Source organism: Pseudoliparis swirei, chromosome 1 (assembly GCF_029220125.1).
Source record: "Pseudoliparis swirei isolate HS2019 ecotype Mariana Trench chromosome 1, NWPU_hadal_v1, whole genome shotgun sequence".
NCBI lineage: Eukaryota > Metazoa > Chordata > Actinopteri > Perciformes > Liparidae > Pseudoliparis > Pseudoliparis swirei.
The window spans coordinates 21,922,951-21,945,729 of NC_079388.1; the positions used below are offsets into that span (position 1 = coordinate 21,922,951).

Here is a 22,779-nt window from a genome sequence, read left to right on the forward strand (position 1 = left end):
TTAATTTGTCAATGTGGGAACCAAAGTAAGTCGTAGATAAAAAGATGCTCTTTATTGTATTTTTTATGATTTCATATTTTCGTTTAAGTCTTTAAACTGTATTTTAAGACCTTATTTTAGTGTTATAGTGAAAAGGTCTCAGGGACAGCAGATCTAATAATAAAGTATACATAATAAGGAATACACGTTAGAGTATTTTAAACTAGAATCTCTCTCTAATGTTAATATGTCGGAGTGTTTATTAAAATCATAAATTAAAGAAGAAAAGTAAAAGCACGGACTTCCCTTCGGCCTTTATTGTGAAAGGTCCAAACGGAAAACCATGTGCACATTAAGGTGAGCTTGACGCATGCGCAAAGCTCCTTCAACCTGCAGCAGCAGAGCAGCGGCTGGACCACAACGATCCGACAGAAACCTCCATCCTGTCCCCGGAAACCCGCAGGTAACCGATACTTCACGATACTTCACGATACTTCACGATACTTAACGCGCAGCGGTCATTTTTTAATGTAATTATGAATTGAGCTCAGGTTGATCAGGCTGCATCTGGGCCAACGCCTCATAAACCTGATCGATAACCTGATCAATAACCTGATCAGGGGACCAGCTCTCGGTGTAAACATGTACGAATAGATTTGAACCAATAAATATAGATCAATGTGTGACGTATATATAAATAAAATGGTTATTTCAGTCTGCAGGCGATGACGTCATGACCCAGTTTCTGTTTTAGACTCACTGGAGGATTCTCACCAAGATATTATGTTTTAAATACTTATGCTTTAAATATATAATATGTTTAAATACTTATGCTTTAAAATGTAAAGCATAAGTATTTAAACATTATATATTTAAAACATAAGTATTTAAACATATTATATATTTAAAACATAAGTATTTAAACATATAATATATTAAAAACATAAGTATTTAAACATATTATATATTTAAAGTTTAAATATATAATATGTTTAAATACTTATGTTTTAAATATATAATGTTTAAATACTTATGCTTTAAATATATAATATGTTTAAATACTTATGCTTTAAATATATTATGTTTAAATACTTATGTTTTAAATATATTATATGTTTAAATACTTATGCTTTAAATATATTATGTTTAAATACTTATGTTTTAAATATATTATGTTTAAATACTTATGTTTTAAAATTTAAAACATAAGTATTTAAACATAATATATTTAAAACATAAGTATTTAAACATTATATATTTAAAGCATAAGTATTTAAACATTATATATTTAAAACATAAGTATTTAAACATATTAAAAACATAAGTATTTAAACATATAATATATTTAAAACATATGTATTTAAACATATTATATATTTAAAACATAAGTATTTAAACATATAATATATTTAAAACATAAGTATTTAAACATATAATATATTTAAAGCATAAGTATTTAAACATTATATATTTAAAACATAAGTATTTAAACATATTATATATTTAAAGCATAAGTATTTAAACATTATATATTTAAAACATAAGTATTTAAACATATTATATCTTAAAAACATAAGTATTTAAACATATTGTATATTTAAAGCATAAGTATTTAAACATTATATATTTAAAACATAAGTATTTAAACATATAATATATTTAAAACAAGTATTTAAACATATAATATATTTAAAACATAAGTATTTAAACATATTATATCTTAAAAACATAAGTATTTAAACATATTACTCCTGAGAGTACACAGGTACTACTGAGAGTACACAGGTACTCCTGAGAGTACACAGGTACTGAGGTACTACTGAGAGTACACAGGTACTACTGAGAGTACACAGGTACTGAGGTACTACTGAGTACACAGGTACTGAGAGTACACGGGTACTACTGAGGTCACAGAGGTACTGAGAGCACAGGTACTACTGAGAGTACAGAGGTAGTACTGAGAATACAGGTACTACTGAGGCACTGAGACACAGGTACTACTGAGGTACACAGGTGCTCCTGAGGTACACAGGTGCTACTGAGCACACAGGTACTACTGAGGTGAGCACACAGGTGCTACTGAGAGTACACAGGTGCTGAGAGCACAGGTGCTACTGAGAGAACACAGTGCTACTGAGAGAACACAGGTGCTGATGTCCTGAGAGCACACAGGTGCTACTGAGAGCACAGGTACTCCTGAGGCACAGGTACTACTGAGCACACAGGTGCTCCTGAGAACACAGGTACTCCTGAGAGCACAGGTGCTACTGAGGACCACAGGTACTACTGAGAGCACAGTGCTCCTGAGCACAGGTACTCCTGAGAGCACACAGGTGCTCCTGAGGCAGGTTCCTGAGTACACAGGTGCACTGAGTGCACAGGTGCTCCTGAGAGTACACAGGTGCTCCTGAGCACAGGTACTCCTGGTGCACTGACTGAGTGCACAGGTGCTCCTGAGAGCACAGGTGCTCCTGAGACACAGGTGCTCCTGAGAGCACAGGTGCTCCTGAGAGCACAGGTACTACTGAGAGCACACAGGTACTACTGAGAGTACACAGGCACTCCTGAGAGTACACAGGTACTCCTGAGCACACAGGTACTCCTGAGTGTACACAGGTACTCCTGAGTACACAGGTGCTCCTGAGTACACACAGGGTGCTACTGAGTGCACAGGTACAGTGCTCCTGAGGCACACAGGTGCACTGAGGTGCTACTGCACACAGGTGCTCCTGAGCACACAGGTGCTCCTGAGAGCACAGGTACTCCTGAGCACACAGGTGCTACTGAGAGCACAGGTGCTCCTGAGGCACAGGTGCTACTGAGAGCACACAGGTGCTCCTGAGAGCACAGGTACTACTGAGAGCACAGGTGCTCCTGAGAGCACAGGTGCTACTGAGTGCACAGGTGCTACTGAGCAGTGCTACTGAGGTGCACAGGTGCTCCTGAGTACACAGGTGCTACTGAGAGCACACAGGTGCTCCTGAGAGCACAGGTGCTACTGAGAGCACACAGGTGCTCTGAGCAGGTACTACTGAGAGCACACAGGTGCTCCTGAGCACAGGTGCTACTGAGTACACAGGTGCTCCTGAGGTACTGTGCTCTGAGTGCACAGGCACCTGAGGTGTCCAGGTGCTCCTGAGTGCACAGGTGCTACCTGAGTGCACCTGTGCTCTCAGTAGCACCTGTGCTCTCAGTAGCACCTGTGCACTCAGAGCAGTGCACAGGTACTCAGGTACCTGTGCTCTCAGTAGCACAGTGTGCACCTCAGAGCACCTGTGTACCTCAGTAGCACCTGCACAGTGCCTGTGTGCTACTCAGTAGCACAGGTGCTCTCAGGAGCACCTGTGTGCTCAGTAGCACCTGTGTACTCAGTAGCACCTGTGTGCCTCAGGTAGCACCTGTGCCTCAGTGCACCTGTACTCAGTAGCACTGTGTGCTCTCAGTAGCACCTGTGCCTCAGTAGTACCTGTGCACTCAGCAGCTGTGCCTCAGTACCTGTGCACTCAGTGCACCTGTGCTCTCAGTAGCACCTGTGCTCTCAGTAGCACCTCAGCACCTGTGCTCTCAGGAGCACCTGTGTGCTCTCAGTAGCACCTGTGCACCTCTCAGTAGCACCTGTGTACTCTCAGGAGCACCTGTGCCTCAGTAGCACCTCAGCACCTGTGTACTCTCAGTAGCACCTGTGCTCTCAGTAGCACCTGTGTGCTCTCAGTAGTACCTGTGTGCTCTCAGTAGCACCTGTGTACCTCAGGAGCACCTGTGTGCTCTCAGTAGCACCTGTACTCAGAGCACTCAGTAGCACCTGTGCTCTCAGTAGCACCTGTGTGCTCTCAGTAGCACCTGTGCTCTCAGTAGCACCTCAGTACCTCAGTGCACCTCAGCACCTGTGCTCTCAGGAGCACCTGTGCTCTCAGTAGCACCTCAGTACCTGTGTACCTCAGTAGTACCTGTGTGCTCTCAGGAGTACCTGTGCTCTCAGTAGCACCTGTGTGCTCTCAGGAGCACCTGTGTACCTCAGGAGCACCTGTGTACCTCAGTAGCACCTGTGTACCTCAGTAGCACCTCAGTACCTGTGCCTCAGTACCTGTGTGCTCTCAGGAGTACCTGTGTACTCTCAGGAGCACCTGTGTACTCTCAGGAGCACCTGTGCTCTCAGTAGTACCTGTGTGCACCTCAGTAGCACCTGTCAGTACCTCAGTACCTGTGTGCTCTCAGTAGCACCTGTGTGCACTCAGTAGCACCTGTGTACTCTCAGTAGTACCTCAGTAGTACCTGTGTACTCTCAGTAGTACCTGTGTACTCTCAGGAGTACCTGTGTACTCTCAGTAGTACTTGTGTACCTCAGTAGTACCTGTGCTCTCAGGAGCACCTGTGTACTCTCAGTAGCAGTACCTGTGTACTCTCAGAGCACCTGTGCTCTCAGTAGTACCTGTGTACTCTCAGTAGCACCTGTGTACTCTCAGTAGCACTCAGTACCTGTGTGCTCTCAGTAGCACCTGTGTCTCTCAGGAGCACCTGTGCTCTCAGTAGTACCTGTGTGCTCTCAGGAGCACCTGTGCTCTCAGAGTACCTGTGTACCTCAGTAGCACCTGTGTGCTCTCAGGAGTACCTGTGTACTCTCAGGAGCACCTGTGCTCTCAGGAGTACCTGTGCTCTCAGTAGTACCTGTGTACTCTCAGGAGTACCTGTGTACTCTCAGTAGTACCTGTGTACTCTCAGGAGTACCTGTGTACTCTCAGTAGTACCTCAGTAGTACCTGTGTACTCTCAGTAGTACCTGTGTACTCTCAGTAGTACCTGTGTACTCTCAGTAGTACCTGTGTACTCTCAGGAGTACCTGTGTACTCTCAGTAGTACCTGTGTACTCTCAGGAGTACCTGTGTACTCTCAGTAGTACCTGTGTACTCTCAGGAGTACCTGTGTACTCTCAGTAGTACCTGTGTACACTCAGGAGCACCTGTACTCTCAGTAGCACCTGTGTGCTCTCAGGAGCACCTGTGTACTCTCAGTAGCACCTGTACTCTCAGTAGTACCTGTGTACTCTCAGGAGTACCTGTGTACTCTCAGGAGTACCTGTGTACTCTCAGTAGTACCTGTGTACTCTCAGTAGTACCTGTGTACTCTCAGTAGTACTTGTGCACTCTCAGTAGTACCTGTGTACTCTCAGGAGTACCTGTGTACTCTCAGGAGTACCTGTGTACTCTCAGGAGTACCTCTGTACTCTCAGTAGTACCTGTGTACTCTCAGGAGTACCTGTGTACTCTCAGTAGTACCTGTGTACTCTCAGTAGTACCTGTGTACTCTCAGGAGTACCTGTGTACTCTCAGGAGTACCTGTGTACTCTCAGGAGTACCTGTGTACTCAGGAGTACCTGTGTACTCTCAGTAGTACCTGTGTACTCTCAGTAGTACCTGTGTACTCTCAGTAGTACCTGTGTACTCTCAGGAGTACCTGTGTACTCTCAGTAGTACCTGTGTACTCTCAGGAGTACCTGTGTACTCTCAGGAGTACCTGTGTACTCTCAGGAGTACCTGTGTACTCTCAGTAGTACCTGTGTACTCTCAGTAGTACCTGTGTACTCTCAGTAGTACCTGTGTACTCTCAGGAGTACCTGTGCTCAGCTCAGCACCTGTGTAGCACCTGTGCACTCTCAGGAGTACCTGTGTGCTCTCAGTAGCACCTGTGTGCTCTCAGTCTGTGCTCTCAGGAGCACCTGTGTACTCTCAGTAGTACCTGTGCTCTCAGTAGTACCTGTGTACTCTCAGTAGTACCTGTGTACTCTCAGTAGTACTTGTGCACTCTCAGTAGTACCTGTGTACTCTCAGGAGTACCTGTGTACTCTCAGTAGTACCTGTGTACTCTCAGGAGTACCTGTGTACTCTCAGGAGTACCTGTGTACTCTCAGTAGTACCTGTGTACTCTCAGTAGTACCTGTGTACTCTCAGTAGTACCTCAGTACCTGTGTACTCTCAGGAGTACCTGTGTACTCTCAGGAGTACCTGTGTACTCTCAGGAGTACCTGTGTACTCTCAGTAGTACCTGTGTACTCTCAGTAGTACCTGTGTACTCTCAGGAGTACCTGTGTACTCTCAGTAGTACCTGTGTACTCTCAGGAGTACCTGTGTACTCTCAGTAGTACCTGTGTACTCTCAGGAGTACCTGTGTACTCTCAGTAGTACCTGTGTACTCTCAGGAGTACCTGTGTACTCTCAGGAGTACCTGTGTACTCTCAGTAGTACCTGTGTACTCTCAGTAGTACCTGTGTACTCTCAGGAGTACCTGTGTACTCTCAGTAGTACCTGTGTACTCTCAGGAGTACCTGTGTTCTCTCAGGATGCAGAAGTCCAGGAGCCAGTACGAGTCCTTCCTGTTCTGGAGGCAGCCAATCGCTGAGCTCGACCTGACCCAGCTGGAGGGCCTGATGGACGGGCCGCCGGCCAATAGCATCAAAGGAAAGGACACGCTGTCCTCAGCAAGGAGTGAGGAGGTGAGGAGACGAGGAGACGAGTCCCTCCTCTTGAGGAGAGGATTTCAGAAATGGAGTTTTGATCTTTGTTCTTTATCCTCTCTCCTCCCTCCCTCTCTCTCCCCCCCTCCTCTCTCCCACCCTCTCTCCTCTCTCCCTCCTCTCTCTCCTCCCTCCCACCCTCTCTCCTCTCTCCCTCCCTCTCTCCCCCCTCTCCTCTCTCCCACCCCCCCTCTCCTCCCTCCCACCCTCTCTCCTCCTCCTCCCTCCTCCTCCTCTCCTCCCTCTCTCCTCCCTCCTCTCTCCCACTCTCTCCTCCCCTCCCCCTCCTCTCCTCCGTCTCTCTCTCCCCACCCTCTCCTCCCTCTCTCCCCCTCTCTCCCACCCTCTCCTCTCTCCTCGCTCTCTCCTCCCTCTCTCCTCCATCTCTCCCTCCCTCTCTCCTCCCTCCCTCTCCCCCACCTCTCCCCCTCCCTCTCTCCTCCTCCCTCCCTCCCCCTCTCCTCCCTCTCTCCTCCTCCTCCCTCTCCTCCTCCCTCTCCTCTCCTCCTCTCTCCTCCTCTCTCTCTCCCTCTCTCCCTCCCTCCTCTCCTCTCTTTCCCCCTCCTCTCCTCTCCTCCTCTCTCCTTTCTCCTCTCCTCCCTCCTCCTCCCACCTCCTCTCCCCCCCCCTCTCCCCTCCCTCCTCTCCTCCCCCTCCTCCTCCCACCTCCCTCTCTCCTCCCTCCTCTCTCCTCCCTCCTCTCTCCTCCTCCTCCTCCCTCTCCTCCCTCCTCGCCTCCTCTCCACCCTCTCTCCTCTCCCTCTCTCTCCCTCCTCCTCTCCCCCCCTCTCCTCCTCCTCTCTCCTCCCTCTCCTCCCTCCCTCCTCCTCCTCTCCCACTCCTCCTCCTCCTCCCCTCTCCCCCCTCCTCCTCTCCTCTCTCCCCCTCTCCTCCCTCCTCCCACCTCTCTCTCTCCCTCCTCTCCCTCCTCCTCCTCCCTCCCCCCTCTCTCCTCTCTCCTCCTCTCTCTCCCCCTCCTCTCTCTCCCCCCCCTCCTCTCTCCTCCCTCTCTCTCTCCCTCCTCTCTCTCTCCCTCCCACCTCTCCTCCTCCCCTCTCTCCCTCCTCCTCTCTCTCCCTCCCACCCTCTCTCTCTCTCCCCCCTCCTCCCTTTCCTCTCTCTCCCTCCCATCCTCTCCCCCCCCTCTCCCCCTCTCCTCTCAGGGTGAGATGACTGAGTTTTCCTCTTGTAATTATTGGAGAGCTCCGATCGTGGACGTGGACGCTCTGATGGCCGACCTCAACCTGCTGCTCTGAAACGCACCATCTCCTGACCCCTGACCCCAGATCAGCCTCACGTCCCCTGACCTCTGACATGAAGTCACCAAAATAAGAGCGTGGTTTTCACAGTAAAAGCGAGCGGACCGAGGTCTGCAGAGACTGATCCGAGTTCTACAAATACGTCTCAGACCTGAGCCCTGATCTTAGATCTGATCCCAGACCTGATCTCTGCCTTGATCTCAGACCTGAATTCAGACCTGATCTCAGACCTGAATTCAGACCTGAATCCAGACTGTGTTCACTCTGGTGAGTCCAGATTCTAGGTGGACAAAATAATAGAAACCCTTTTGATCAAACCCTTTTTCGTGTCACATTTACAGGTGATGTGTTCAAGTCCCCTGAGATCAGAGTTTTTATGGGTTTCCATTGGTGCCTTTTTGTTTCTTTGACCCTGAGCTGCTTCCTTATTTATCACTTTATTTATTTATGCATTTCTCATGTTGTTTTCTCAGCGGGCCTCAGACTGGATCCAGAAGAGAACCTGCAGCTCATCTTGTCAGAATGTAAAACCTGCCCACAATAAACCGTCATGTCCATGATCTACTTTATTTATTAAATAGGAACCACAAGTACAAACTTGTTTTTTCACTTGTAAACCTTCTGAGAAAATAAAAAGATGAACAAAGTTGTATCTTTGTATTTATTGGTCAATTCTTCATTATTCATGTAAACACACAGATGTAAATGTTTACAACAATATTTAAAAACGATCTCGAGCACATTAAGAGAATAAAGTTCTCCTTAACCTCAAATATATATATATATATACATTTATGAAATCTTTATTTGTAAGGACAATAATTTTCACTAAAGACAAATTTTCTTTTGGTCGAACAATTATTTAAACAGATAAAATAAAACCCAACAACAGAAGGGGCTTTTATATACGGAGGATGTTTGTTGATTTAAATCACCATTAAAATAATAGTATTAATAATAAATTACTCCAAATTAATTAAATATGGTTTATATAGGGATGAGAGTCAGCACCGCCAAATCTGAGGCCATGGTGCTCTGCCGGAAACCGGTGGATTGCTCCCTCCAGGTGGGGACAGAGCGCCCCAAGCGAAGGAGTTCAAGTATCTCGGGGTCTTGTTCACGAGTGAGGGTAAGATGGAGCGGGAGATCGACAGGCGGATCGGTGCGGCTGCAGCAGTAAAACAGGCGCTGTACCGGTCTGTCTTGGTGAAGAGAGAGCTGAGCCGAAAGGCGAAGCTTTCAATTTACTGGTCGGTCTACGTTCCAATCCTCACCTATGGTCATGAACTTTGGGTAGTGACCGAAAGAACGAGGTCGCGAATACAAGCGGCCGAAATGAGTTTCCTCCGTAGGGTGGCCGGGCTCAGCCTTAGAGATCGGGTCAGGAGCTCGGACATCAGGAGGGAGCTTGGAGTCGAGCCGCTACTCCTTCGCATCGAAAGGAGTCAGCTGAGGTGGTTCGGGCATCTGATTCGGACGCCTCCTGGACGCCTCCCGTTAGAGGTTTTCCAGGCACGTCCTACTGGGAGGAGACCCGGGGAAGACCCAGGACACGCTGGAGAGATTATATCTCCCGGCTGGCCTGGGAACGCCTCGGGATCCCCCAGAATGAGCTGGAAAGTGTCGCGGGCGAGAGGGAAGTCTGGGTCAACCTGCTGGGTCTGCTGCCCCCAAGACCCGACCCCGGAATAAGCGGATGAGAATGGATGGATGGATGGTTTATATATATAATCAGTATTTTAAAAATACTTATATATTTCTCTGAGATTATATAAATGTATCGGCCGTTTTACACAATACTTACTTAAAATCAAAAGCTGGAGTGAGCTCCTGTTATTATTTAATTTGTCCGGTATTTAATTAATTAGCCCAAAACATTAGTTCTTGTTTTATGAACATTTTCATTTATATATTTACATCCTGGAAACATTGACAATGATATTAAAATATATTAATATGTGTAAGACATATTTTTTACGTTTTACAAAAGGACTCAGGCGAGTTTAAAAGTCAGAGACAAAGACTCTTCTCTTCGTTATAAATAAATAAAAACACTATTTCTAGCTCCGAGTGCGCAGCAGCAGTGCGCAAACTCACCCGGCTGACCTGAGGTCCGATTTCGCTTCTGCTTTTTCCCACCGTCCGGCAGCTCACACTGACCTGAGGTCGGCTCCCAGTGCGCGGACACAGAGTCCCGCCCACAGGGAGGTTAAACTCACTCCGGCTTCCTCCTCCGGTGTCGCGAGCCGCCATTTTTGTACCAGAATAAATACAAAAATAACTTAAAATATAATATTCTAGGTTCGTGAGCTACCTGAGAACCCACGTCACGGCAGGGAGACGTTACCTTGCGAGAATCTACGAGAGAACAAGGTAAAACCCGCGGTACGGTAACGAACTAACGGTCTGCGTGCTATCGGGCTAACAGGAGCTACCTCACACTTCCGGTCGAGACTTTCAGAATATAATCCGGTTTTAGTTAGGATGTCACTATTTTATGAAAGGCGTTATTTATCATCAATAGTTATAGTTAAATACAGCGCGAGGTTTCATTCTAAGTCGAGGACTTCCAATTTAACTATTTGTTTAAATATATTATCTTTCATACAAACATGCAGTGCTTCACTTCACAAAAACAAGAGAACAAATCAAATAGTCCATTATTTTTAAAATGACAACAAAATATTTAGACATTAAACTCACTCTAATATAATCTTCTCATCGCTTAACACTCGCATGTTGGAGCGACATCCGGGTCCGCCGCTCGCCGACGGGCCGCAGTAAACAACTCGTTTCGCGCTTCGTGAGAGAAAAGAGTGCAGTCCGCCGCCCTGTTTGAACGCGGAGTAATACACACTCACAGAGAGCCGCGTCATCCGCGCGCGGAGGGATCTGTTCTGCTGGTCGGGTCGCACGCTAGCATTAGCTTAGCGAAAGCTCGTCTCCACGCACCGGAACGCGGTAAGTTTTTCCCTCTTCGGCCTCAAACAGAATACAAATACAAAAATATCTCCGCCTTCAGGTGTAAAAAGTGTGATATTATATTCATGATGCGCAGTTGCACGAGGCGAGTCTCATGCGGCGGTTTGACGGCGCGCGCTCGCAGACGCTAGATAACCGGATGTGGAAGTAGTTTTTTCTCTGGAGTGTAAAAGAGGACTTTTCTGTCTGACTTCCTCCGGAAAACACACGACTTAATATCGCACGGTTTCCTGTCTGTCGTCGCGCTTATTGTTTATGTTTCTGGAGGAGGTGTTTTCACCGGTTGTGTTGGTAAACACCGGGAAGGAGACGCGGCACGTGGTGGACTCTCTTTCTGAGCGTGGAGGCGCGGAAGATGGCTCCTCGGCCGCGGGGAGGAAAGCTCGTCCCGCGCCGTTGCGTCTCATGATAAGATACGGGTTCCATTACCGGACAGGCGGCTAGCTCAACTAGCTTCGGCTACTTCCCCATTAAATGCAACCATTGTTCCCAGTTAACACATAGACAAGCCCATGGAGGCATCCAGTACTGGCAAATAATATAAATTTACTACCACACTGTAAAATACTGTGGTACAAGTACTACTACCACACTGAAATACTGTTGTCAAAGTACCAATAATATACTCTGGTAAAAGTATTAATACCACACTGTAACTTACTGTGGTATTACATCCTGCACTGTAAGATGCAGTGGTAAAAGTACCACACTGAGTTGAGTGAGTTAATGTACTTTGTTGGTTGAAGTCAGAATAATTTTATTTAAAATTTACCGGACACACGAATAAACAGAAGTTTTGCGTGGAGCTGCTGTTTGTGTAGAGATGCGAGTGAAGATGCGTTCAAGGACACACGTATTTATTTGTCCCAGATGTCGCTGGTGGACCTCGGGAAGCGTCTACTGGAGGCGGCTCGGAAAGGCCAAGACGATGAGGTCAGGAACCTGATGGCCAACGGAGCGCCGTTCACCACGGACTGGGTGAGTCCACACGCCCGTGTTTACATGTATGGTTGTTGTTGTTGTTGTGCTGGGCTTCCTGGTGACGCTGTTCCCCTGTAGCTTGGGACGTCTCCGCTCCACCTGGCTGCCCAACACGGCCATTACTCCACCGCCGACGTCCTGCTGAGGGCCGGCGTGAGCAGAGACGCCCGCACCAAGGTGGACCGCACGCCGCTGCACATGGCGGCCGCCGAGGGCCACACGGTCATCGTGGAGCTGCTGGTCCGGGTGAGGGCGCCGTCTTCAACACGACTCGTCGTCATCGTATTTTATTCGATGTAATCTTAACGCGTTTCTCCCGCGCCTTTAGAGCGGCGCCGACATCAACGCCAAAGACATGCTGAAGATGACGGCGCTGCACTGGGCGGCGCAGCACACGCACCACGGCGTCGCCGAGACGCTCGTCAAACACGGCGCCGACGTGCACGCGCTCAGCAAGTTCGACAAGACGCCCTTCGACATCGCCGTCGACGTCCAGAACACCGAGCTGATGCTGATGCTGCAGGTGAGCCCGGCGACCTTTGACCTCTGGAGCGGCCGAGATGTAAATGGACTAATGACTGGAGTTTAATAAAGTTTAAACAACATGGCGAATTAATTAATCACAACAAAATAATAATTGTATTTTTAGGTTTAAATTATATTTGTGTATATATAATATATTAAAATAGAAAATATTTATATTTGTATATTAAAGATAATAAATTTAAATCTAAAATAATTGTATTTGTAGGTTTTTATCAATATAAATATGTGTAATAATATCGGAGGAGAGTTAAAGTTAATACGTTCAATTTTCACCTGCACATTTTTTATTTTATAAGTTCTGTTTATTACTTTATTATCTTCACTGTCTCGCTGTGAAGCGTCTCTCCTGATTGGCTGCTGCCAGAGCCGATAACAAATCAATACGCTCTCAACAGTCTTCGATACTGCATGATGTAGTACATGATGGTCTGTAGTAGGGCTGCAACTAACGATTATTTTGATAATCGATTAATCGGTTGATTATTTTATCGATTAATCGGATAATTTTTTTTTTTTAAACTTTAATTGTAACCCTTTATTCAAAACAGGGTTCGTACGGTCATGGAAAACCTGGAAAAGTCATGGAATTTTTAAATGGCTATTAGCAGGCCTAGAAAAGTAATTGAAAAAAATAAAATCCCAAAATATTTGGAAAAGTAATGAAAATGTGTTTTATTCAAATGTTAATTTCCACGGTACATATACGGTATGCTTTGGAATTCTCATTGTTAGTTTAATTACTACATCTTCTCACTTTGTCACTATAGACAGAGTTTTCACTAAATGTTTAATCATGGAAATGTGGTTTAAAGTCATGGAAAGGTCCTGGAGACCCACTGGTCACCATGGTGATGAACCTGTTCATTGGTCATGAGGATGAACCTGTTCATTGGTCATGAGGATGAACCTGTTCATTGGTCATGAGGATGAACCTGTTCATTGGTCATGTGGATGAACCTGTTCACTGGTCATGAGGATAAACCTGTTCATTGGTCATGAGGATGAACCTGTTCATTGGTCATGAGGATTAACCCTGTTCATTGGTCATGAGGATGAACCTGTTCATTGGTCATGAGGATGAACCTGTTCATTGGTCATGAGGATGAACCTGTTCATTGGTCATGTGGATGAACCTGTTCATTGGTCATGATGATGAACCTGTTCATTGGTCATGAGGATGAACCTGTTCATTGGTCATGAGGATGAACCTGTTCATTGGTCATGAGGATGAACCTGTTCATTGGTCATGAGGATGAACCTGTTCATTGGTCATGAGGATGAACCTGTTCATTGGTCATGAGGATGAACCTGTTCATTGGTCATGAGGATGAACCTGTTCACTGGTCATGAGGATGAACCTGTTCATTGGTCATGAGGATGAACCTGTTCATTGGTCATGAGGATGAACCTGTTCACTGGTCATGAGGATGAACCTGTTCATTGGTCATGAGGATGAACCTGTTCATTGGTCATGAGGATGAACCTGTTCATTGGTCATGAGGATGAACCTGTTCATTGGTCATGAGGATGAACCTGTTCATTGGTCATGAGGATGAACCTGTTCATTGGTCATGAGGATGAACCTGTTCATTGGTCATGAGGATGAACCTGTTCATTGGTCATGAGGATGAACCTGTTCATTGGTCATGAGGATGAACCTGTTCATTGGTCATGAGGATGAACCTGTTCATTGGTCATGAGGATGAACCTGTTCATTGGTCATGTGGATGAACCTGTTCATTGGTCATGAGGATGAACCTGTTCATTGGTCATGAGGATGAACCTGTTCATTGGTCATGTGGATGAACCTGTTCATTGGTCATGAGGATGAACCTGTTCATTGGTCATGAGGATGAACCTGTTCACTGGTCATGAGGATGAACCTGTTCATTGGTCATGAGGATGAACCTGTTCATTGGTCATGAGGATGAACCTGTTCATTGGTCATGAGGATGAACCTGTTCATTGGTCATGAGGATGAACCTGTTCATTGGTCATGAGGATGAACCTGTTCATTGGTCATGTGGATGAACCTGTTCATTGGTCATGAGGATGAACCTGTTCATTGGTCATGAGGATGAACCTGTTCATTGGTCATGAGGATGAACCTGTTCATTGGTCATGAGGATGAACCTGTTCATTGGTCATGAGGATGAACCTGTTCATTGGTCATGAGGATGAACCTGTTCATTGGTCATGAGGATGAACCTGTTCATTGGTCATGTGGATGAACCTGTTCATTGGTCATGAGGATGAACCTGTTCATTGGTCATGGATGAACCTGTTCATTGGTCATGTGGATGAACCTGTTCATTGGTCATGAGGATGAACCTGTTCATTGGTCATGTGGATGAACCTGTTCATTGGTCATGAGGATGAACCTGTTCATTGGTCATGAGGATGAACCTGTTCATTGGTCATGAGGATGAACCTGTTCATTGGTCATGAGGATGAACCTGTTCATTGGTCATGAGGATGAACCTGTTCATTGGTCATGAGGATGAACCTGTTCATTGGTCATGAGGATGAACCTGTTCATTGGTCATGTAGATGAACCTGTTCATTGGTCATGTGGATGAACCTGTTCATTGGTCATGAGGATGAACCTGTTCATTGGTCATGTAGATTAACCTGTTCATTTGTCATGAGGATGAACCTGTTCATTGGTCATGTAGATGAACCTGTTCATTGGTCATGTAGATGAACCTGTTCATTGGTCATGTAGATGAACCTGTTCATTGGTCATGTGGATGAACCTGTTCATTGGTCATGTAGATGAACCTGTTCATTGGTCATGTGGATGAACCTGTTCACTGGTCATGAGGATGAACCTGTTCATTGGTCATGTAGATTAACCTGTTCATTTGTCATGTGGATGAACCTGTTCATTGGTCATGTAGATTAACCTGTTCATTTGTCATGAGGATGAACCTGTTCATTGGTCATGTGGATGAACCTGTTCATTGGTCATGAGGATGAACCTGTTCATTGGTCATGTGGATGAACCTGTTCATTGGTCATGAGGATGAACCTGTTCATTGGTCATGTGTGTGAACCTGTTCACTGGTCATGGTGATGAACCTGTTCACTGGTCACCATGGTGATGAACCGTCACAAACAGACTGACAGCTCTCCTCTCCTGAGCAGTGGTCCCCATGTGGCCCCGCCCCCTGAACAATATCAGAGACGCGTTCCGATGCATTATTTTTGTCACCTGGCCCGCTGCTGTTGAGATTGCAGTGAGACGCGGAAAAAATGTGGAGTGGTGCTCTTTGCAATAAAACATCTTTGATGGACGTTTCGCGTCTCGGCCAATCAGCGTTCAGATGTCCACAGCGTTTGGGAAGTTAGGTTAGCTTGAATGTTAGCCCGCTACATCTGCTGCTGTCACGCTGCACGGTGTAGCGATGCTAACAAAGTACCGTACGTTAAACACGATGTGATTTAGCATATTTTTAGTATCGATACTTCATTAAAAGAGCGATCAGAGCGCACACGCTGCACCGCTCCGTTAAATGCCGTCTGCACGCGCAGCGCAGCGCTCACAGCGAGTGGGGGCGTGGCTTATCTCCGTTGCCTTTCTCCGGGGAAAGATATTTTCCGCCACGGAATAAATAACCACGTTATCCTCTTGTGGAAATGCCACACACGTGGTGACATGTAGCGCCCTGGTGTCTGGGTTCATGACGTCACCCGGAGGCGCACTTAGCTCCGTGAATGTCTCCGACTACGTGAAGGACTTCCGCTTCCAGCGCCACGTGAGCAGCAGCAGCCAATTAGATTCATCAACAGAGGAGCAGCTCAGCGCTGATTGGCTCTCACAACGCAGCGTTCCGTCTCTCCCTCCCTCTTGTTTCTCCTGCGCCGCTCTGCGCTCAAATCAACTTTGTTTATACTCCGTGACTTATTGAGCGCCGTAATAATCGCGCGACACAACGAATCGATAATGAAATTCGTTGCCAACTATTTTAATAATCGATTTTTATTGTTGCAGCCCTCGTCTGTAGAGTCCAACATAAAGCAGGGGACGCTTTAGGGGCGGGGCTACAAGGTGATAGACAGGTTGACTCCTGAGACGTATACGGTGTCTGTCACGTCTCAGTCCTTATATGGTCACTTCCTCTTCACTGAAGTTCCTTATCGATACTCGTATCTGTTGTACATTTCAGTGTTTTTGTAATAAAAGTATTGAACCCCTGTGCCGTGTGTCCAGGAGGGGATGCAGAACCAGGTGAACATGAACCAGGTGAGCATGAACGTGGAGACGGGCACCGCCAACAACCAGCCACAGTTCATCATCCAGGGGATCCCCGGCATCCAGGGGAGCGTGGTCAACCTGGCGGAGCTGCTCAACAAGGCCAACGCAGGTTTGAAACCGCCCCTAACACAGACAGAGCCCCGCCCCTAACACAGAAAGAGCCCCGCCCCTAACACAGAAAGAGCCCCGCCCCTAACACAGACAGAGCCCCGCCCCTAACACAGAAAGAGCCCCTAACACAGACAGAGCCCCCCCTAACACAGACAGAGCCCGCCTAACACAGACAGCCACGCCTAACACAGACAGAGCCCGCCTCTAACACAGACAGAGCCCGCCCTAACACAGACAGAGCCCCGCCTCTAACACAGACAGAGCCCCGCCTCTAACACAGACAGAGCCCCGCCCCTAACACAGACAGAGCCCCGCCCCTAACACAGACAGAGCCCCGCCCCTAACACAGACAGAGCCCCGCCCCTAACACAGACAGCCACGCCCCTAACACAGACAGAGCCCCGCCTCTAACACAGACAGAGCCCCGCCCCTAACACAGACAGAGCCCCGCCTCTAACACAGACAGAGCCCCGCCTCTAACACAGACAGCCCGCCTCTAACACAGACAGAGCCCGCCCCTAACACAGACAGAGCCCGCCTAACACAGACAGAGCCCGCCCTAACACAGACAGCCACGCCCCTAACACAGACAGAGCCCGCCTCTAACACAGACAGAGCCCCGCCCTAACACAGACAGAGCCCCGCCTCTAACACAGACAGAGCCCCGCCTCTAACACAGACAGAGCCCGCCCCTAACACAGACAGAGCCCCGCCTCTAACACAGACAGAGCCCCGCCCCTAACACAGACAGAGCCCCGCCCCTAACACAGACAGAGCCCCGCCCCTAACACAGACAGAGCCCGCCCCTAACACAGACAGAGCCCCGCCTCTAACACAGACAGAGCCCCGCCTCTAACACAGACAGAGCCCGCCTCTAACACAGACAGAGCCCGCCCTAACACAGACAGAGCCCGCCCCTAACACAGACAGAGCCCCGCCCTAACACAGACAGAGCCCCGCCCCTAACACAGACAGAGCCCCGCCTCTAACACAGACAGAGCCCCGCCCCTAACACAGACAGAGCCCCGCCTCTAACACAGACAGAGCCCCGCCCTAACACAGACAGAGCCCCGCCCCTAACACAGACAGAGCCCCGCCTCTAGCAGTAATGGCGCCCGCCGTGTTCCTGCAGGCGTCTCGGAGGAGGCCATGGCCGCCAGCGCCCTGGACTCCAGCATCCAGCACGCCACCGTGGTGAACGAGGGGGGTCAGAGGGTCATCACCATAGTGACGGACCAGCACGGGAACCTGCAGACCACGGGGGGGATGGCGCCCCCCTTCTTCGTCACCATGCAGCACGGCCAGCAGAGTACGAGCTCTCCTTCCACACCTGATCCACACCTGATCCACACTCCGTGCTGATTGGTCCTCTGTGTTTAGTGCTGGCGGTGGCGGCCAACACCGTGACGGAGGAGGTGGTGACGGAGGAGCCTCAGGCTCCGCCCACCAGGAAGAGGAAGATGGAGGCCATCAACAACCACAACAACGTGGGCGAGACGGTGAGGACCCTTCCTCTTCACCTCCTCTTCCTCTTCACTTCCTCTCCTCCTCTTCACCTCCTCCTCTTCACCTTCCTCTTCACCTCCTTCACTTCCTCCTCCTCCTCTTCCTCTTCACCTCCTCTTCACCTCCTTCCTCTTCATCTCCTCCTCTTCACCTTCCTCTTCACCTCCTCCTCTTCACCTCCTCCTCTTCACTTCCTCCTCCTCCTCTTCACCTCCTTCACTTCCTCCTCCTCCTCTTCCTCTTCACCTCCTCCTCTTCACCTCCTTCACTTCCTCTTCCTCTTCACCTTCTCCTCCTCTTCTCCTCCTCTTCACCTCCTCCTCCTCCTCCTCTCCAGGAGCTGCTCCAGAGGCAGCTGCAGGAGGCGAACAGGAAGGCCCAGGAGTACCGTCAGCAGCTGTTGCGTAAGGAGCAGGAGGCGGAGGAGTACCGCGTGCGGCTGGAGGCCATGTCTCAAGCCAACAGCGCCGCCGCCGCCGCCGCCGCCAGCCCCGAGGAGGTGGTGGGGGGGGAGGAGGACGAGGAGGAGGAGGCCGGCCTGGTGGAGGAGGAGGGGGAGATGGTGGTGCTGCAGGAGGGGGGCATCATCATGGAGGGGGAGGAGGGTCAGGTGACGCTGGTGGAGACGGGAGGGGAGACCACGGAGGTCAGCTCCTAACGGACGGAAGTGCGCACCATTTGGAATCCCCGAAAGACCCCAGGAGGAAAGAAGTGGCTCACCAGAACCACCAGAAGGACCGCCGGCTACAGACTCACAAACACAACACTTTGGTCGAACGCTATTTTGGATCCCTGAAAGATTTGAGGATAACACTTCAGCAAGGGAAACAAAATGGCTTCTCCACAAGGACGAACCGGCAGGAAGAGACTGAAGTCAGACTAAACTAACATGATGGAGGAGTTTAGTCGTGCACCATTTGAGTTCCCACTCTAACTGAATGCCTTAAGCGGGATGCAAAATAGCTGCTGCAGAAAGGCATGAAGATGGAGACCAACCAAGGAGGAAGAGAATCTAAGTAACAGCGTTTTTCTTTGGCAGTCATGTCTGTTCCCCGGACTGTAACGCACCATCTTGCTTCCCCAGGCTGAGTGGGGATGAAGATCTCTGAGCCTGAGACGTGTACAGCAGGAACTAGACGTAGTTGTTCAGTTTAACCCTTTCCTCCTGTTTTTGTTCTTTTTGGGGGAACACGGATGGTTGAACCCATTTATATCCCTTTTATCCCCGTGGTGTTCACTTTGTGCCCGTGGGTTCACGGCTCTGACGTCTTGATAAATTGGGGCCACGTTAAAACTTGTTGAAACCCTGCTGCTCGAACTTCGTTGTAGCTTGCACCATTTTGCTTCCCCAAAAGAGTACAGATGAAGCAAACGGGATTCTGTGGACACTAACTCTGCTTAACCTACTTTTCAAGTCATGTTGTTTATAATCGGTTTTCTGATCTAATATCATCATGTTAAAGAACAAACAAAAGCGGTGGGGATGCCAAATGGAGCTTCTGAACCAGGAAACGGATGTTTGAGCATAGAGCACCTGCCTGAACCAGATCCACGGAGCCGATGGGTTCGTTAACGTCCACCAGGGGAACCCGATAGTGACGAGGTCGTCGTCCTTTTAAAGTCGCTGTGCCCGTTTTTATCCCTTTCCGACACGTTACATTCCTGTTGGCTTCCTTCAGAGAGGACGGCGGTGGAGCCACTTCCTGTCAGCTGATCATTTGAGTTGAGTACATAGTTATTTTTATAAGCTCAGCAAAGCCAACCTTTTTTTCTATGTACATATAAAGTTGTATTTTTGTAACTACCTGAACGCTTCACCGTGATGATGATGATGATGATGATGGCTGCATTGGTAATCTGAAATATAAATAAACACTTGCTTTTTTTGAACTTTCTTGTGTTTTTTATGCTTTTAAACTGACACCTGAACTTGACACGCGGCGTTCAGGTGCTTGAAGTGAAGTAGTCATTTAAACACTTTCATTTATTTTCCAGATCTTTCGCCCCATTCTGCGTCTATTGAAGGATTATTAGCAGTAAGTGGACCACAGGTCTTTAAATGGACTCTAACACTAACTCTTTTATTTAAATGATCACAATGATTGATGAGTTAAAAGTAGTGATTCAGAATTTAAAACTTATTAATTTACTCGTTATTGTTCTTATTAATAGTCAGAATCTGGAAAGTGATGTATTATATTTCCCTTTTAAATGTGGTGGAGTAAAAGAAAAATATACAAAGTACGAGTACTTTAAAATAGTCCTCTTGAGTGAATGTACTCTTATTAAAGTGTTTTGTATGTTTTCTCAGTATCTATTCTTATGTATCTACTGTTGTCACGGACAACGCAGTTTGTAGATTTTAACCTTAACGGATGAATATCGATTAAATCATAATAATAATAACTTTATTTATATAGCACCTTTAAAAACAATGTTTACAAAGTGCTCCACAAAGAGTCAAAGCCAAACAATTGGAACAGCAAGAAACCAATATTACATTTACAAGTATATTAAAAATAAAAAATTAAATGGCTCACTCAAAAGCTGCTCTATAAAAATGGGTTTTAAGAAGTGATTTAAAAGAAGTTACTGATTCTGCGAGCCTTATCCCCTCCGGTAGGTCGTTCCAAAGTCGAGGGGCTCTAACAGCAAAAGCACGGTCACCCTTTGATTTAAACCTCGACTCCGGAACGGCCAGAAGCCCCCCCCCACCGGAGGATCTAAGGCTGCGTGCTGGCTCATAAGGGGCTAACAACTCAATGATGCCTTGGAGCCAGACCTAGGCGTGCTTTAAAAGTGATCAGCAAAATCTTAAAATCAATTCTAAAACGAACAGGGAGCCAGTGGAGAGAGGCCAGGACTGGGGTAATGTGATGTCGTCTGTTAAAACCAGTAAGAAGCCTAGCTGCTGCATTCTGGACTAGTTGGAGGCGGGAGATAGATTTTTGATTAATGCCGGAAAGGAGGGAGTTGCAGTAGTCTAGTCTTGAGAAAATGAGCGCATGAATGATTTTTTCCAGGTCTGACTGTGACAGTATCGGTTTAATTTTTGGCATGATTCGCAACTGAAAAAAGCAGGACTGGACAATTTTTTAAATCTGTGATTCAAAATTCAATTGCGAATCAAACATGACACCCAGATTTCTTGCAACAGGTGTTAAATAGGCAGCAAGGGGACCAAGTTCACTATCGACGATACCGGTGTTATTGTTTGGGGAATTGAAGACTATCACTTCTGATTTTGAGTTATTGAGTTGGAGAAAGTTTTGTGCCATCCAGCAGTTAACGTCAGAGACAATTTAAAACAGCAGCTAGGCTCTCTGGGTCACCTGGTCTCAGCGGAAGGTATATCTGTGTGTCGTCTGCATAGCAATGAAAAGATACATCGTGTCGCTGGAGGATTTGACCAAGTGAAAGCATATAGATAGAAAATAAAAGTGGACCTAAAATTGAACCTTGTGGTACACCACAGGTAATATTAGAAGTGGAAGACGAGTGATTACCTATGGTGACCGAGTAAGATCTATTTAAAAGGTATGAGGAAAACCAGCCAAGTGCAGTGTCTTTGATGCCAACCCAGTTTTTGAGGCGATCGATTAAAATGGCGTGATCAACCGTATCGAAAGCTGCACTAAGGTCTAAAAGAATTCAAACTGCGCTCTCCCCCCTGTCTGCTGCTAAAAGAAGGTCATTCGTTACCTTGAGGAGGGCAGTTTCTGTACTGTGAAGTGCTCTAAAACCTGACTTAAATTTCTCAAATAAGTTATTCTGATTCATAAAAGCTAAAAGTTGCGTTGAAACCACTTTTTCTAAAAGTTTTGATAAAAAAGGAAGTTTTGAAATTGGCCTAAAATTGGAAAGAACAGATTGATCCAGCTTCGGTTTCTTTAAAAGCGGTTGTACGATAGCATGTTTAAAAGTTGATGGGAAAGTACCACTTGCTAGGGAGCTATTTATAATTAATAAAATACTTGGCCCTATCGTGTTAAAAACCTCCTTGAGGAATTTTGTCGGAATAAAATCAAGGCTGCATGTGGCTGATTTCATTTGTGATATAAGTTGAGATAAAAAGGTCATAGATACTGGTTGAAAATGACTAAAATAGTTTTGAATGTCCCTATTGGCATGTAAAATACGGGTTGGGGGGGTAATCTGATGTCTTATTTCCTTTACCTTATTATTAAAATAAATTAAGAATTTCTCACACATCTCTTGTGAGGCATCAATAAAATGAAAGGAGGGGGGGTTCATGACTGTGTCTATGACCTTAAATAAAACTCTGGGGTTTGAATGGTTCTCTTGAATTAAATTGGAGAAGAAGGAGGTTCTTGCTTCTTTAACTGCCTTTTGGTCGTTGTTCAATGCATCTTTCCAAATTTGATAAAATACGTGCAGAGCAGTTTTTTTCCATTTTCTTTCCTTTCTCCTACAGTCTCTCTTAAGTTCTCTGGTGGCTTCATTTATCCAGGGCTGTGTTGTTCCGTTTAACTTTTTGATCTTGTAGGGGGCAACAGAGTCAAGAATAGTTTGACAGATGTCATTAAAAAGAGAGACCTGCTCTTCTGTATCTAAAAGTTGATGATTAAAAGCAGGTAAAAAAGCAGCAGTAAAACCCTCTGAAAATTTGCTCGCAGACATGGAGTTAAA

The 22,779-nt window shown here is 46.9% G+C and overlaps 2 protein-coding genes across 4 annotated transcripts; both read left to right on the plus strand.

Moving 5' to 3' along the window:
* The first annotated feature begins 283 nt into the window (after positions 1-283).
* On the plus strand, positions 284-8,395 carry mllt11 (MLLT11 transcription factor 7 cofactor). Of its 3 annotated transcripts, none has more exons than XM_056411349.1 (3): positions 284-442; positions 6,292-6,465; positions 7,650-8,395. In XM_056411349.1, the coding sequence occupies exons 1-3, from the start codon at positions 350-352 to the stop codon at positions 7,740-7,742; spliced, it is 360 nt and encodes a 119-aa protein (XP_056267324.1). In that variant the 5' UTR covers positions 284-349; the 3' UTR covers positions 7,743-8,395. The 3 variants fall into 3 exon arrangements, with proteins under 3 accessions (XP_056267324.1, XP_056267332.1, XP_056267337.1); XM_056411357.1 differs by having other exon boundaries at positions 300-442; positions 8,218-8,395; XM_056411362.1 differs by having other exon boundaries at positions 359-442; positions 6,312-6,465.
* A 1,729-nt stretch (positions 8,396-10,124) lies between these two features.
* Positions 10,125-20,019, plus strand: gabpb2a (GA binding protein transcription factor subunit beta 2a). The gene is made up of 8 exons (XM_056408218.1): positions 10,125-10,706; positions 11,598-11,705; positions 11,787-11,954; positions 12,037-12,231; positions 16,468-16,621; positions 17,756-17,932; positions 18,004-18,122; positions 18,467-20,019. Exons 2-8 carry the CDS (start codon positions 11,598-11,600, stop codon positions 18,785-18,787), a joined length of 1,242 nt encoding a protein of 413 aa, XP_056264193.1. The 5' UTR covers positions 10,125-10,706; the 3' UTR covers positions 18,788-20,019.
* The last annotated feature ends 2,760 nt before the right edge of the window (positions 20,020-22,779 follow it).

Bases quoted from the DNA above. Each gene is read 5' to 3' on its own strand.
- mllt11 (XM_056411349.1), top strand. From the start codon at position 350: ATGCGCAAAGCTCCTTCAACCTGCAGCAGCAGAGCAGCGGCTGGACCA. The intron at 443-6,291 runs GTAACCGATACT...GTGTACTCTCAG, and splicing joins CTGTCCCCGGAAACCCGCAG to GAGTACCTGTGTTCTCTCAG. The intron at 6,466-7,649 runs GTGAGGAGACGA...CTCTCCTCTCAG, and splicing joins CCTCAGCAAGGAGTGAGGAG to GGTGAGATGACTGAGTTTTC.
- gabpb2a (XM_056408218.1), top strand. From the start codon at position 11,598: ATGTCGCTGGTGGACCTCGGGAAGCGTCTACTGGAGGCGGCTCGGAAA. The intron at 11,955-12,036 runs GTGAGGGCGCCG...CCGCGCCTTTAG, and splicing joins TCGTGGAGCTGCTGGTCCGG to AGCGGCGCCGACATCAACGC. The intron at 12,232-16,467 runs GTGAGCCCGGCG...CCGTGTGTCCAG, and splicing joins AGCTGATGCTGATGCTGCAG to GAGGGGATGCAGAACCAGGT.